Raw genomic sequence first — 15,456 nt, forward strand, 5'->3', positions numbered from 1 at the left:
TTAGGCGTAATGAAAGTTTGATGGTCTTGTCGTGTGGGTGGTATCTTTACAGTCTATGCAGGGCAACTCACAAAGCACGGTAGAGGAAACAAGTGAGCGAGGGAGATAGAGAATGGGAGGAGGGGTTGGGGGCAGATGTAAGTCATATTCATATTCAGACAAGCAGAAAATTAGATCCTCCACCAACCATTCGCTCAAGATCTTGTGCGAGGCTTCTGGGTCTATTGTTAGGCAGCATAAATCGACTGCACTGCACAAATAGTGACCGGTCGTGTCAGGCGGACATCAACATCTTTCCTCATCCCCTCCAAACCCAACAATGATGTCCCAGACAGTGGCCAAAGCAGAAGTGTACAGTAGTAATCATGAAGAAATTCTCAGGATACGATATACAGTATATGCCTACAGGACACAGGAAAAAAGGGCATGGTAACCATTAGGGCTGTGCTCCGTTTAGAATAGATGGTGGCTCAGTGGTTAGCACTATCGCCTCACAGCAAGAAAATCGCTGGTTCAAGTCCCAGCTGGGTCAGTTGGCTTTCTGTGTGAAGTTTGCATGTTCTCCCCGTGTTTGTGTGGGTTTTCTCTGGGTGCTCCGGTTTCCCGCACAGTCCTAAGACATCTTTAGACTTGTGGGGGAAACTGGAGCACCCGGAGGAAACCCACGCAAACACGGGGAGAACATGCAAACTCCACACAGAAATGCCAACTAACCCAGCAGGGTAAAAATCTTTATGGTTCTCTGGGGCTCGTCTATCAAATCTGATCCTGAATTTGTATTTTCTATTGGGTTGAAGTCAGGTGATTGCTAGGCCATTCTACAGCTTCATATTCTTTCTTTGAAAATATTTGAGAGTTTGCTTGGCTGTATTTTGGATCATTATAAACAGCTGGGTCAGTTGTTTTTCTGTGTGAAGTTTGCATGTTCTCCCCGTGTTCATGTGGGTTTTCTCTGGGTGCTCCGGTTTCCCACACAGTCCAAAGACATGCGGTATAGTTGAATTGGATCAACTAAATAGACCGTAGTATACTGTATGAGTGTGTGTGTGTGTGTGTGAGAATGAGTGTGTATGAATGTTTCCCAGTACTGGGTTGCAGCTGGAAGGGCATCCACTGCATAAAACATTTGCTGGAATAGTTGGTGGTTCATTCCGCTGTGGAGACCTCTAAAATAGAGACCAAGCCGAAAATGAATGAATGAATGTTAAACAAGATAGAAACTCATACATGCTGGGAACAGTTTAAGGGTAAGTCAATGAGTAAATGGTCACTTTTGGATAGGAAGCAACACATTTTTGGCTGCTGAATATTATCGTATTTTCTGTTTTTTAACTAAAGAGAAAAACAGCCAAAAGTAGAAGTTAAAAAAAAGTTATGCTGTATCCCACTGCCCAAAAGTGTCATTGCTTTGTGTGAAGTTGCTTTAGCACCAGATGCAGAAAGCATGTGCTACGAAACCTATTCCCTTCACTTCATTCCGTCATGTAAAGGCCGATTTCTTACCAAAGTGCAAGAGCAACAGAGCCCGTGAGTCACAGTCAAAGTTAAAAATTTAGAATTATTATTGTTATTAAAGGTGCGGTATGTAAGTTTTTGACTCTTCTAAAGCATAAAAATACCTAAATATGTTTGCAAATATTTAAGAAACATGCTAAGTGAACATACTTGTTTATCTGAAAAACAATGCTAACGTCAGATATTCTGCCTTGAAAATGTGTTTTCGGTGATGGAACACTGTCTTTGTTTTGGTTATTTTAACCCACTCAATGCCAGTTTAGCCAATTATATTCCAGCACCCCAGTTTTCCTAGGTGGAAAACAGCATATTTGATTCATTTAGTAAGAAAGGCTCTAAAAGCATGCGTCCATGACCGAAATGTGATCTCCAGTGCACAGCAGCAGAATCTGAAATGAGACACAGATTCAGAGTTCCACATAAGGTTATTAATTAGCAAATAATATAAATATTATGAGCGTAAACAATAGGTGAGCAGGTTACATTGTAAACCCATGTCCTAACAACACGCTACACGATGAGATTTGCAGTGATAATCAACTTGGCTGTTTGCACCAGACGAAAAACGACAGAAATACAGCCATTCAGAAGCACAGAATATGCACTCACTCATGAAATGGTAAAGTTTAAGATCTAATTAATACATATTAAACCTCTTATAAAAATATTTTGGTTTAAGTTTTCAACCAAGTGGATCAAAAATGTTCTGTTTTGCCCCTGAATTTTAATTTCGGCGAAATCCTACTTTTGGGTAAAGCTTTGGTGAGCGTAGTTTTTTTTTTGTTAGACATTAAAATAAAATAAAAAAACAACAACACAATTTTTACAAACCCTACATTTTTAATGGTACTGCATGTGATTTTAAGTACACTACAGTAGGTCGTCTATTTGAATATAACAACAGGCACATAAATATGAGTACGCCATAAAAGAGCTTATGAGCAATTCCAGCGTTATAGATGTGACATTTTCAGTAAAATCCCAAAACATAAATTCATATAGAAAGTATATGTTAACATTATATTGTAACATCCATTTATATTTTCCAAAACAACTAACCACAGAGTTGTGGGATCAGAAAAAATATCCACCAGTAAATTTTTTTTTTATTTTTGTTATATTTGTGAGGAAAATAAGCATGCGTTATGGGTGTGACCAAAAAAGTTTGCAAGTTTACAGTATACAACATACTTTTTTGTAGAAATTCTGTGAATTAAACTGCACAACCCAAAAGAAACAATGCTAATTAAAAGGATACGAGTTGGCTCTCTATGAAACAAAAATAATTGATTTTATTTTATTTAATATTTCTGCATTTATGAGGAAAATCTCTGTTAAGGATGTGACGTCTCTCCGTTATGGACGTGACTTATGTGAAATAGTTTTTTGTGTCTTTGGTAAATCAAATATACTTGTATGAAAGCATTGACATAGACATTTTTGCAGTACAAGCAAACACAAAAACTTATAAAGGGTTTTATTTGTTTTGGTGAAAAGTGAATGGAATTGCTCATATGCTAATTAACTGTTTGTTGAGCTAAAAAATATTAAAACTCAAATCAATATTTGGTGTAATTAATGAATTATGTCATTAATTATGTTAAATAGATATCCTTCACTCTCTCAGTTACAATCTTGCAATGCTGTTATAGCTAATAATGTTATACTGTTGCTGTGTTCATTCAACGAATACTTAGTACATTGATTCTAACATAACTAACAGCTAACATTTCAAAACGGTTTAATAATAAATTCATATCTTTTCCCACAATTATAATTTGTATAGTAAAATGAGTGTAATAAGTGGAATGACTGGACTACTTTCAACTGTGTACAGCAACTGTTTTCTTTGTGGATGCTTAGTCTTCAGTGTGCCAATAAATATACATTTTTTTTATTCTGCAGCCAGTTAAGCGTGAACTAGTCATAAACAGGAAATTGTACATCCATCCAGTTGTTATAACAAAATAAATCCCTTCAGGGTGATTCAAGACCCATCTGCTCCATGTCCTGTTCATTCGGTCTGTGTTTATTCTGCAATAACAACGGTCTAGATGTACACTACCCCTGACTTAACTCTCACAGTTTCCAAAGACACAAGCCTGAAAAAGCAAGGATGTCTAGTGAAACTCTGTCAAGTGCAACTCTGCACTCACCCGAACTGCTTTAGCAGAGTTTGGACAGAGTGGAGGCACCTGCAATGTTTACCATTCCAGTGAATGCTTCTTGGTCTTTCATTTATAACCTTTTTCTCCCATACCTGGATTGTTTAAGTCCTCAAGGCTGTTTGACTCTCACAGTGGGCTGGCAGCTCAAGGCTGAACACAAACAACCAAACCAATAACCCTGGCCTAACTGGGGCACAGGACCAATGTAATCGAACCAGTGACTCACAAAAGCACCTCGCCAGACGCTTTTCACATGTCACTCAGGAGGTTAATGGAAAGGAACTCGAGTGAAAGAAGAACAAGAGAACAAGCTTACAGCCATCCTTACATTCACAAGAGGTTTGTTGGGTAAAACCACTCAATACCTCAGAAGTCCAAGGAATTATCCGTCCGTCCTTCGCTTGAAAGGTGATATAATAGATCAAAACTCATGTCATCTGGAAAAGATGAGTTGATACATCTCACTTCATCACAAGAAGCTCAGGGTGGCCTTCAATCGTTGTTTAACATGTAAAAAGCTCCATCTGCAAGTGAATGGCTACATTTCAGACCAACGTACGTCTTTGTGTGAGCTCGGCTCATCATTAAAACACACATCAATGTAATTCCAGGCCTATTCACGCGCAACAACGGAGGGCAACCTTTTCAAAGAGCCAGACCATGAGAGCTAATGAAGTGCTAAATGTGGAGAGCAAACTTCATTTTCATATGTAAATATTCAAAGGTTGCGGGGTGAGGGCAGACATATTTTCTCTGGAACAACATCGAGGAGAGGAGGAGAAAGGGAAAAGCAGTCTGGGAGGCACTTGATTGTGCGCGGGGCTTTTTCTTCATGGCGTCGCTGTGTGATGGTGAAGCTTCCAACAATTAGAGCCAATTAAAAGGTATTGAGTGGAAACAAACCCTGTGGGGAGGGTTTGAGAGTAAATACCACAGATCCGTCTCATGCACGTTCCTCAGTGAAAAGCCAAGTGGTTCCTCTCATCTGTATTCCGCCCTCTCAAAGCGCAGAGTGAGAAACACAGCGAAGGGTTTCTACAGAGCCCGGTGGCGTTGTATTCAGATCGCATTTGCCTAAAGTTACAAGATGTGCTTTGACGAGCTGCCATTGTGCAAGAAAGAGGTCCTCTCCGGCTCTGAAAAGCTTCCAGTTCTCTCAGGGCCAACAAAGGCCATGCTTGGAAAAACCAAAGGAAAAAACAGAGTAAAAGGAGAACATGGGGTCACCTGGTTTAAGGGTCAGATTGAAAGTGCTGAGGAGAATTGAGTGGGGAGTTTGGTGGTGGATCATTAATGCATATTAGGCTGAGGAGGGAGTAAAATAGTAGACTTGATTATAAATGTGCCATTTGTTGATGAAAATGCATACGATGAGCTTAGTATATAACATGAGTTTAAAGGGCAGGTAATTCTGTCATCATTTACTCAAACTCATGTTTGTCTAAACCTGACTTCTTTTATTCAAATGTGCAAAATGTTGTTTTATTCTATGCAGTTAAAGGTGCTGAATGTCTTCTAAAACATAAAAATTCCATCATATGTTTGGAGATATTTATGAAACATGCTAAGTGATCATTCATGTTTATCTGAAAAACAATGGTGAAGTCAGATATTCTGCTTTGAAAATGTGCATTACGTGCCAGAATGTTGCCTCTATATTTTTTAACCCACCCTTTAGCCACACTTTAGCCAATTATATTTCAGCCCCGTAGGTTGCCTTGTTGGAAAACAGTGAATTTGATTCATTCAGTCAGAAAGGCTCAAAAAAGCATGCGTCTGTGACCAAAATGCAACCTCTGGTGGACAGTAGCAGCCTCCAAAATGAGATGCAGATTCAGTTCCACATGAGGTTATTAATTAGCAAATAATATAAATATTACTAACGTAAACATTAGGTGAGCAGATTACATTGTAACTCTGTGTCCTAACAACATGCTACATGATGAGATTTGCAGCGATAAGCAATTTAGCTGTTTGCACTAGACGAAACACAACAGAAATTGAAATGCAGCCATTCAGGAGCACAGAATATGCATTCACTCACAAAATGGTAAAGTTTAAGATCTAATTAATACATATTAAACCGGTTTAACATTATTAAATGTAGATGCTGAATCCCTGATATGTGTTGGTTTTGAGTCTAAAGTTCAATTTCAAACGGTTTATTTCATTTTCAAGATCTGAGGTGAAATATCTGCTGCTCTTTTCAATAGTATGGCAATAAATGTCATGTGAAATGGCATTCAAACTCACATTATTAGCATTTAACACTGAATAAAGCACATGAGGTGTACTTGAGGTGATTATTGTTAGTTTTCTGTTGTTCAGCTGTAAGAAATAGAAACCGTCTCTAAAATATAAATTCGAAGTGTTGGTTAGAACAAAAACTCCTTTTAATATGAAAAATATACCTTCTATCATGCGCCATTGCTTTTATATAGAACACAAATTAAATCAGCCTTTAGGCTTAATAGTGACACGCTCCTGTTGGTCCTCAATCTGGCAACCTGGGCTTGCGTGTGTTTTGATTCAGTAATGCAATACCTAGTTCAACCACTGGGTTTGAAACATACATACTGCACCTTTAAATGATTACTAGATCACATCGTTGAATAAAAAAGCCTATAAAATTGTACAATTAATTAATAATGACAATAAAAGTATAACAATATTGTTATGAAAATAAATAAATAAATAAAAACAGAATAAACACACATTTATAACATAAAAAACCTCCAATTATTTTGATTTGATAATTTAGTTTTAGACAAAATATAGGCCTACATTGAGTCAACAAATGTAACAAAAATATTTTCCTAATAAAATTTTAGGTCTTTATATGACAAACTATACAGGTTCCTTTTACAAGCATTCCTTGCATGAGTGCATGAGAACAAACATTTAATGGGGTCAGTAGCAACTAAATGACTAAAAATCCCCATGCAACTACAATTGACTGTTACTAACACACTATTTTTAATATAAGTCTTAAATTTTTCACATTTTTATAATAAATGTCTTCAAAAGCTATATAACATTTTTGTGAGATAACAATAACTGAAATAAACCGCTGCTATTAACTAGATTAATATGGTTCATTACTTAATCATTCAAACTAAGCTGACTCAAAAGAAGAATTCAAATTAAAATAGCTTTAAATGAAATAATTGACTGTTATGTAAATGATAAAATATTTTCTTCTAAAGAGCTTCTCTTCTTGAAACGATGACTACAACTCCAAAAAATAATTCAAAAGCACAAAACAAAAAAGTAACAATAAAAGTGAAAGAAGTGAGAAAGAGAGGGCATCCCCTTTGCCACGACCTCAAGAGCTGCAAAAACGCAGCTGCCAAAGGTAACAGGACCTGCTGCGAAAACTGAACAAGTGACTTAGCATAATGTGTGGTCTGCTTTTGAACCTGACCCACCGCCTGTGCCTTGACATGAGATTCTACACACCAGTAAAAGTTACAGCAATACAAAACAGGATCCAAAACCTTCTTCGTGAGCACCTTTAGACCTTGATGGAAAGAAATGTGAGAACAGAGGAAGTTCTTAAATGTCTTAAAAAATTCATGTTTTTAAATGGCTTCTCGTGTCCAAAAATGCAAATGAAATCCATATTTTTTCCCTACGTTAACCTTCAAAAAGTTTCTGCTGATTCTTTGATGGACAAAGTTCAAAAGAAGAAAAGTTACTTAAAATTGTTCCAACAATGTAAGTACTAAATGTCACTTTTGATCAATGTAATGCATCCTTGCAATAAATGTATATATAAAAAAAAAAAAAAATCAACAACCCCAAACTGCTGAAAGAAGGTCCTCTTAATCCTCAAACCACTGAATATAATAAAATATATTCACAGCAGATTTCTCAGTTGATATTTTTTTGTTGGATCAAGCAAAGATGGCTACTTAAGTCTATTAAATACCGTGGTCCCTCGCTATATTTCGCAGCCTCACAGATTTGCAGATTTTTTTAATGCAATTTGACGCTTTTTTTTTCAGCATTGTGTTTTGCGTCCTGATTGGCTGTAGACCATAGTCAATCAATTTCCTCCATGTCTCCTTGCCAATTTAACATAAATCTTCGATCACTAGCAGAGTTTCAACAAGGATGCAAAATGGGTTGTAACTGTCCCCAGCAAGACCATCGTAAAGACCACTAAGGATGTGCCGCGCAACGCAGCGCCATGCATTTTAGAATTCTAAACATAGGTTTTTATCAGAGTTCACAGGGTCTGCAGTGCCCAGCTACGAATCAGAACACTGTTCATATTTCTGCCGCACCACAGAGCGCCATCTGAATAATTTCATTTTAAATAACATGCAAATGTGTGCGTCGAGTGTGTGTTACTTCCAACTGTCATGTGTGAGGCACATCCGTTGTGCAACCCCCTTAAGGATGGAGGCTGCTTTAGTTTTGTAGATGAGTGGCTGCAGCTAAAAAGCTTTATGAACCCTTGGCTGACAGCGACACCCTTTGCTTTAATCTTTGGTTTCATTCTACTGGACTTATTTTTTTATGAATGTTTGAACTTTGAGAACGTTTAAATAAGAGAGAAAAGTCTGAAAATGGTAATGCCTGTCTGAGAAAAGTCTATTAAGTGTGTAGTGAGGGGTTTTACAGCCTTAAAACATCTATAACAACTGTAAAAAAATAAAGTTCACTATATCGCCTCCAGTGGGTTATTTTTAGAACTACCGCGTATAATGAGGGACCACTGTACAAAAATTGTAATATCCAGAAATGTAATTGATTTCTATTATCATAAATAAATGCACGGCATTAGGATTTGAATACGATGAAGGGTGTTTAATAGTTGAATAGTCTCTCTCTTTCTTTCTATAAATATATATATGTATTCAGACTCCTTTAAATTTTTACAATTTTTTATATTGCAGCCATTTGCTAAAATCATTTAAGTTAATTTTATTCCTCATTAATGTAAACACAGGACCCCATATTGACAGAAAAACACAGAATTGTAGAATTTCAAATAGTCACAATACACATAGAGCATGTTCAACGCCTGTTTATGCATACTGGCCAAATCAAGTACACCTAGAAAGGTTATGCATTTATGTGTACAATTAATTCAGGCTTTACTGATGGGATTTTGGTTTTCTGAACCAGGTTTGTGTTATTTAACTCAATTTCAAACATACCCTCAACCTCCATGCGATCCTCTTGACTGGTGCCCGGCCCGGTGTCAGCACTCTTTGTTGAGTCTATAGACACAGAGAAGAGAAACAGAGAATATTCTGAACGTGACTGCCATTAAAACATGAAGGTTAAAAACTGCTTCCAAAAAAGCAACACCATCAGCAGCCCTAGCTTTCAAAGTGAATATGTCACAGATTTAGCCTGTTCCCGCCAAAGCGTCTGTGGCTTTCTTCCTCTCGCTGTTTTCCTTTTGTTTAATATGCATTAAAGCGCCCAAATTGGATGTGACTTCTAATGGATTTTGTATGGCTTTGAGAGGGAGCGGGGGACAAAATGAATAGGCATGAGCAAAACAAAACAAAACTGCCATTATCGAATATAAGCTGTGCGCCCTATGCCTCGGCACTCTTCACTTTGGCCGTGGATCCTCCATATTCCTCACACACTCTCCGTCTGGAGGGCTGTGGGAGGGATGAACTCGCTGATCAAAAGCAGATCTTCAAAGCTGCGCTGCTTCCAGCTTATTTGAGCAGGACTCCTCTTCTCCTACATTCCCCCTGCTTTGATGCTAACAGGGTTGTGGGCCATAGGTGACTACATAATGGAGAGCAGACACAATGCATTCTGGGTGCTGGAGCGGGGCACAAATGACAGGTGGATCAGCTGTGTTTGAAGTCTAGGGTCCATCAGCAGATGGGTGTAGAGGCTGAGGAAAGTTTGTGATGGTCATATATGTGGGTGAACTCATACAATGGTGGCGCGGTGGCTGTGTGGGAAGCTGTTATATGGCTCAGATTTCATTAAAAGTCTACTCTAAAAATGTGGACAATAAATTACTATAGCATTAACAATTCAGAGCATTGTATACACAAGATTGTGGCCACATTCAACATTACTTTGTTATATATTAGAAGCATCAAGAAATGTAAATCTTTTGATCAATTAAATTACGCATATCTAATATGTTAGCATTTTGCTATATACAGTAAATTTTGGCTAAATTAAGAAGACAATGATGTAAAAAATGGCCACTTTTAAATGACAGCATTTTCAATATGTTCCATGAAAGCCAAAAACATGGTATTACATGCCAGCCCAGTATTTGGCGCTGTCACCCTTCTTAGCAAACAGTAGCTGTAGGGAAATGGACATGAACCATCTTTGGCTTATGTGTATGTGAATTTGCAGTGTGTGTACAAGATGCATCTCCACTGTTGGTTGTAATATGAAGTAAACAACTACACTACCACATACTTCACCACATGCTATGGTAGACTTTGTTGTCTACAGTATGTTTGTTTGTGCTGCATGCGTTTAATCTACACTTTCCTACACATTCTATGCATATCCATGATGTCATTGTTTTTAAATAGTTTTCAGGTGTTTACACAAACATGATGATGGTGGTGTTTTAAAAGGCACCTATGATGAACATCAACTTTTGTAAGCTGTTTGGACAGAACTGAGTATATGTATCATGTGTCCACTGTCATATTGGAGTGATATAAACCCAACAAGCCTCTTTTTAAATATTTTAAGACATTATTTTAAGACGTTAAAATAGGATCCAAATCCCAGTGATTTTGAGGCCCACCGCAACGTGACATAGGAATGTGGTTTCACAAAAATGGGATTAAAACATATGTTACAACTCTCTGTGATCAGCTGCACCTCAATAATTAATTTTCTATGTTTAAAATGTTTTTAAAACAGCCTGTTTGTAATAAAGACAGTAAATTCGCTATCTAATTCCTAACCGCTAAAATCACCACGGCCGCATGGTGTAAGTAAACGCACATATATATGTTTGTACTGCAAACGGCATTTATGTGTGACTCATTGTTTCAGAAAGGCTTGAATAGACTCCAACACATATACACAAAACAAACATACTTGGTTTTTTGACTAGTGACCTTATTTCAGCTTCATGTGTGTCTGTCTCTATCACTGATGGCTGTTTATCTGATATAATGCATGAGAAGCAGTCTCACATGTGGGAGCGGTGGACGGGGAGAAGCAGCTTAATTGGATTTAAAGCCACAGGCTACAAAAACAGCGAAATAGTCTTTAGTCTTCAATGGTCAGATTTTAGGTTATATAATAAATAATCTGATGGGTATTTTGAGCTGAAACTTTTCAGACACATTCTGGAGACACCAAAGTCTTATCTTATATCTTGTAAAAGAGGTCAAATATGTGCCTTTTAAAAAATGTCCACTGTGTAACCTGCTTTCAAATTTACGCAATTTTAGTCACAAGTTTTGTTGTCAAGTAAATGGATGGGTAAAACTCAAAAAAAGGTTTCCCTTTTCAAAAAAGTCCCTTTAGGGATTAGACGATAGTTCTTCAAACTGTATTTTCTGCAAACTTTTATACAAGTGCCTTGAAAAAAAATTACTTAGAGACTCCAAAAGCAATCAGAAGATTCAAAGAGTTCATATAAATCATAAGCACAGATGGAAAAAGTGTGTATTTGTAATATTGAATAAGACCAAAATCCCAGAAACACTGTTTTAAAAATAATTAAAGTAAACATGGACTACAATTAATGAGTATGAAAATGCTGACTGAGTCAAAATTACATTGCTCTATTTGTTGCAGTTTATAATTACTGTATGCAAAATAAATATCTGGTAACCCAAAATAAATGAAACATCTACAGTACAAACAGCATTAAAAATGATGTTTCCTCTCACTCCACAGCAAAGCTTTAAAATATAACAGCATTCAGAAAACATAAAGGACTAATTAGTATAAGTATTAAACAAGAATAATCTATTTATGTTACATAACAAAATGCTTGACATAATTAAATAACAGAGATTAAATAAACATTAAAAAAGGTAACACTTTAGTTTATGGTATACTTGTACATGTTTAAATGCTACCAACCCTAAACCTAACCCACATCCTAACTCTAACCATATACATGTAGTAAATACATTTAGCTAATTAATACTGCTCTGTACTTCACTGTATACTGTAATAAATTGCAATCAAAAGAATATTTCAAAGCATACTCTAATTTGTAAAATCTTAATAATAAAACTAAAACAAAGAAATGGCTCTTGAGCATGCCACAATCTTACCTAAAAGTACAAAACATGTTGTTCTTGTCTGTGTTATTTAATCGGTTTTGCTACAAAGCAAGATCTGAAGACAGTTTTGGGGCAGGATGTGGACACAGAAATAGTTACATGTATGCTTATAATTTGTCTACTGCCAGGCTTTTTGAGGGACCGCTGCTTTATACAAGCCCAGGGCAATAGCTAATAGTGCTGTGATAAACCCTCGCCACAGGCTAACAGACTTTACCTCCACAGTTTCCCCTGATGCACAAACTGAACAGGGAGAGTCACATTTAAACAGCCAATTAAAAAGGCGCTGCCTCCACCTGTCTCTCCATCTAAAGCCGCTATGGATGGAGGATCAGAGGAGCTTCCCTACAGCGCTCAATCCAGAGGAGAGTCACAGTAAAGTGACCAAGCTCAAGTACACAGAGATTGCTTGAGTGGTCAGTACTTCCCATTTCATGCAACAGGTTGTTGACAATCTGAGACAGGGGGTCATGCTTCAAAAAATGTTGTTTTGAGAAAAATTTGGGTAAAATGGTTTGGGTTAAAAACTTAATGATAAAATCACTAAAACAAAACAGCTTTTTTTAAAATTACAGAATTGTCATAAAAAAACAACTCAAGAACTTGTAAATTCATAAAGGAATATTTCACCCAAAACTGAAAAGTTGTCATAATTTGCTCATTCTTGACTTGTTCCAAACCAGTTTGAGCTTTTTTCTTCTGTTGAACACAAAATAAGATATTTTGAAGAATGCTGAAAATCTGTAACCACTGACTTCCATAGTATTAGTATTTAAATATTGTTTTTTGTTTGCTAGTATTACAGTTTTTCAACATTCTTTAAAATATCTTCTTTAAAAAGATATTTAAAAATATCTTCTGAAAAACTCAAATATGGTTGGAACAAGTCATGGTGAGCAAATGATGCCAGAATTTTTCCATTCTTGGGTGAACTATCCCTTTAACAAAGATTGAGAGAGATTTTAAATATAAAAATACTTTGTTTTATCATTATTAAAACATTTACACATATTAAACGTTCTGTAAAAGAGCACATGTCACTCCGCTACTCACCCGTTTGCACTGGCTGCCAGTTGCTGCCCGCATCAAATTCAAAGCTCTGATGTTTGCTTACAAAGTGACCTCTACCTTGGCTCCTTTATATCTGCTCTCACTTCTGCAGATATATGTGCCCTCCAGAAACTTGCGTTCTGTGAATGAACGTCGCCTCGTTGTTCCATCCCAAAGAGGGAAGAAATCACTTTCCCGAACTCTCACATTCAATCTGCCCAGTTGGTGGAATGAACTCCCTAACTACATCAGAACAGCAGAGTCACTTGCTGTCTTCAAGAAACGACTAAAAACGCAACTGCTTAGTCTCCCCTTTCCTTCCTAATCTGCAACTGCCTCTCTGGCTATATCACTAACTGTGCCCTCTTTCTCTCTCAAAAAAAAAAATAAAAAAAAATAAAAAATAAATAAAAATAATAATAATAATAATTTTTTTTACTAATGCTTTGCTTAGACTTTACACACCTGAAAACTTGTCTATAGCACTTTTTCACTGCTGCTCTTATAGTTGTGTGAATTGCTTCCTTGTCCTCATTTGTAAGTCGCTTTGGATAAAAGCATCTGCTAAATGACTAAATGTAAATGTAAATGTTTCATTATGAAAGCTGCCACAAATCACTGCAATTTTACTTATTTATTCATACATTCATTTTCTCTTCGGCTTAGTCCCTTTATTTATCTGGGGTCCATATTGGTACCTCAAAAGTATATAATAGTGCCTGAAAACTTTAAGAGGAACACTTTTGTACTTTTCAGGTACTAATATGTACCCTTGAAATATTAATATGGACCCCCCCAGTGACAGATCGTGTACCTTTATTTCTGAGAGTGTATATTAATTTTGTAGTGAAAATGTTTTTTTTTATTATTGTTAAAACTTTAATTTCTATAAAACTTATCTTTCCTACTAGAAACATAATTTTAAGAAACATATGCCTTCCTAAAGATGATACAAAAACACATACGACAAGAAGGGTCATTCAGAAAGTGATCATCTGCTTTTAAACATATATATTCAATAAGTGTAAATCCTGGCTCTAAAATCTAATGCTCTAAAGCAGAGATGCCCAAACTAGGGCCTGTGGGTCAAAGTTGGCCCATGGCAACCTTAAATTTGGCCCACCATCCCGTCTGAGAAGAGAGGAAGAACGATCGGAAGGGTTGGAGCGAATGCCTTTAACAGAGATCGTAATTTCTAATTCAACGTAACCTTATTGGTTTGTTTTAATGCTGAGCTACAAAAAAGCCAACTGAAATTAAATGTTTCAATTACATGTTTGTAAATGTATTAGGTTTCTAAAAAATACAACAATATTGTTACTCAATGGATAGAGGACAATGCAGAAGACATCAGCGAGCAAATCAAACAGGAGCAGCTTGACTAGTGCAACTCCATTCTGTTACAAATGAGATTGTTTTTAACTGTATAAAATTAAAAGTTATAAACTGCATTAAGTAATATAAACCATTGTATACTAGTTATTTTTATATATTAAATAAATTAGGAAATGACCCATGGCAAATTTAATGGAATAGAGTTTGGTATGTTTGCCTTCGGCCCACCACACTCAATCAAGTTTGGTTTTTGGCCCTTCATAAGAAAATGTTTGGGCACCGATGCTCTAAAGAGAACTGGGTGTCAACTGTGACAAAGTGTGAACTACACTGTTCCTATTGAACTACACTGTTCCTATTTACTATGATCTTTTATGTGAAGCTGCTTTGACACAATCTACATTGTATAAGCACTATACAAATAAAGGTGAATTGAATTGAATTGAACAAAGTGGGTCTTGAAGCAGGGGAAAGAAGATAAAACCTGGTGTCTGGTTAGCCTGGAGTTCTTGACTGTCGGACCTATTCTTTGTAAAGAATAAAATCGATTTGGAAGTAAACCTTGTAAGACTTTGTCTCTTGACCAGTAAGAGTTTCTTTATTTGAAATTACCATGACAAGATGCTGTCATGATAAAAAGTATGATAAATTTTAAGTTAAATGTAACATACAAAACTTACCAAATATACACTTTCTTGCCAACATTTTCTTCTTTTTATTTACATGAATTTTAGATGAATCAGACGTGCAAAACAATGTGTTATAAAACTATTGTTTAATCACAGCACACTGCTGTAGTAAAATAGTCATTACTTTTATGAGTTACATAACTACAAAACCAGCTTTGTCACGCTGCTATAAAATAAATATATTTCCTCCACAACACTAGGGACTGAGGGGGAAATCAGAATATGCCACCAAATTAAATAACATGAATAATAAAGACAAAGTGTCGTCAAAATTGCATCAGACAGTGACTAAAATCAAGCTATTGGCACAAGCGTCTTCCTTTGTTGCTTGCTGCGCTTTGCTGAACCGAGAAGCGAGAAATGCGCAAGGCTCGAACACAAGCAACAGATGGACACAGCGGAGACTGTTGGGCTTCTGCCGCAGGACACTTTCAC

At 36.5% G+C, this 15,456-nt stretch overlaps 1 protein-coding gene across 2 annotated transcripts in view; it reads right to left on the bottom strand.

Moving 5' to 3' along the window:
• macrod2 (mono-ADP ribosylhydrolase 2) overlaps positions 1-15,456 on the bottom strand; it is an 865,478-nt gene that overhangs the window by 16,145 nt on the left and 833,877 nt on the right. For both annotated transcript variants that reach the window (XM_056470919.1, XM_056470918.1), the window contains one exon: positions 8,852-8,914. In XM_056470919.1, coding sequence (XP_056326894.1) covers positions 8,852-8,914 — 63 coding nt within the window. The remainder of the gene's footprint in view (positions 1-8,851; positions 8,915-15,456) is intronic.

Source organism: Danio aesculapii, chromosome 13, assembly GCF_903798145.1.
Source record: "Danio aesculapii chromosome 13, fDanAes4.1, whole genome shotgun sequence".
Classification (NCBI taxonomy): Eukaryota; Metazoa; Chordata; class Actinopteri; order Cypriniformes; family Danionidae; genus Danio; species Danio aesculapii.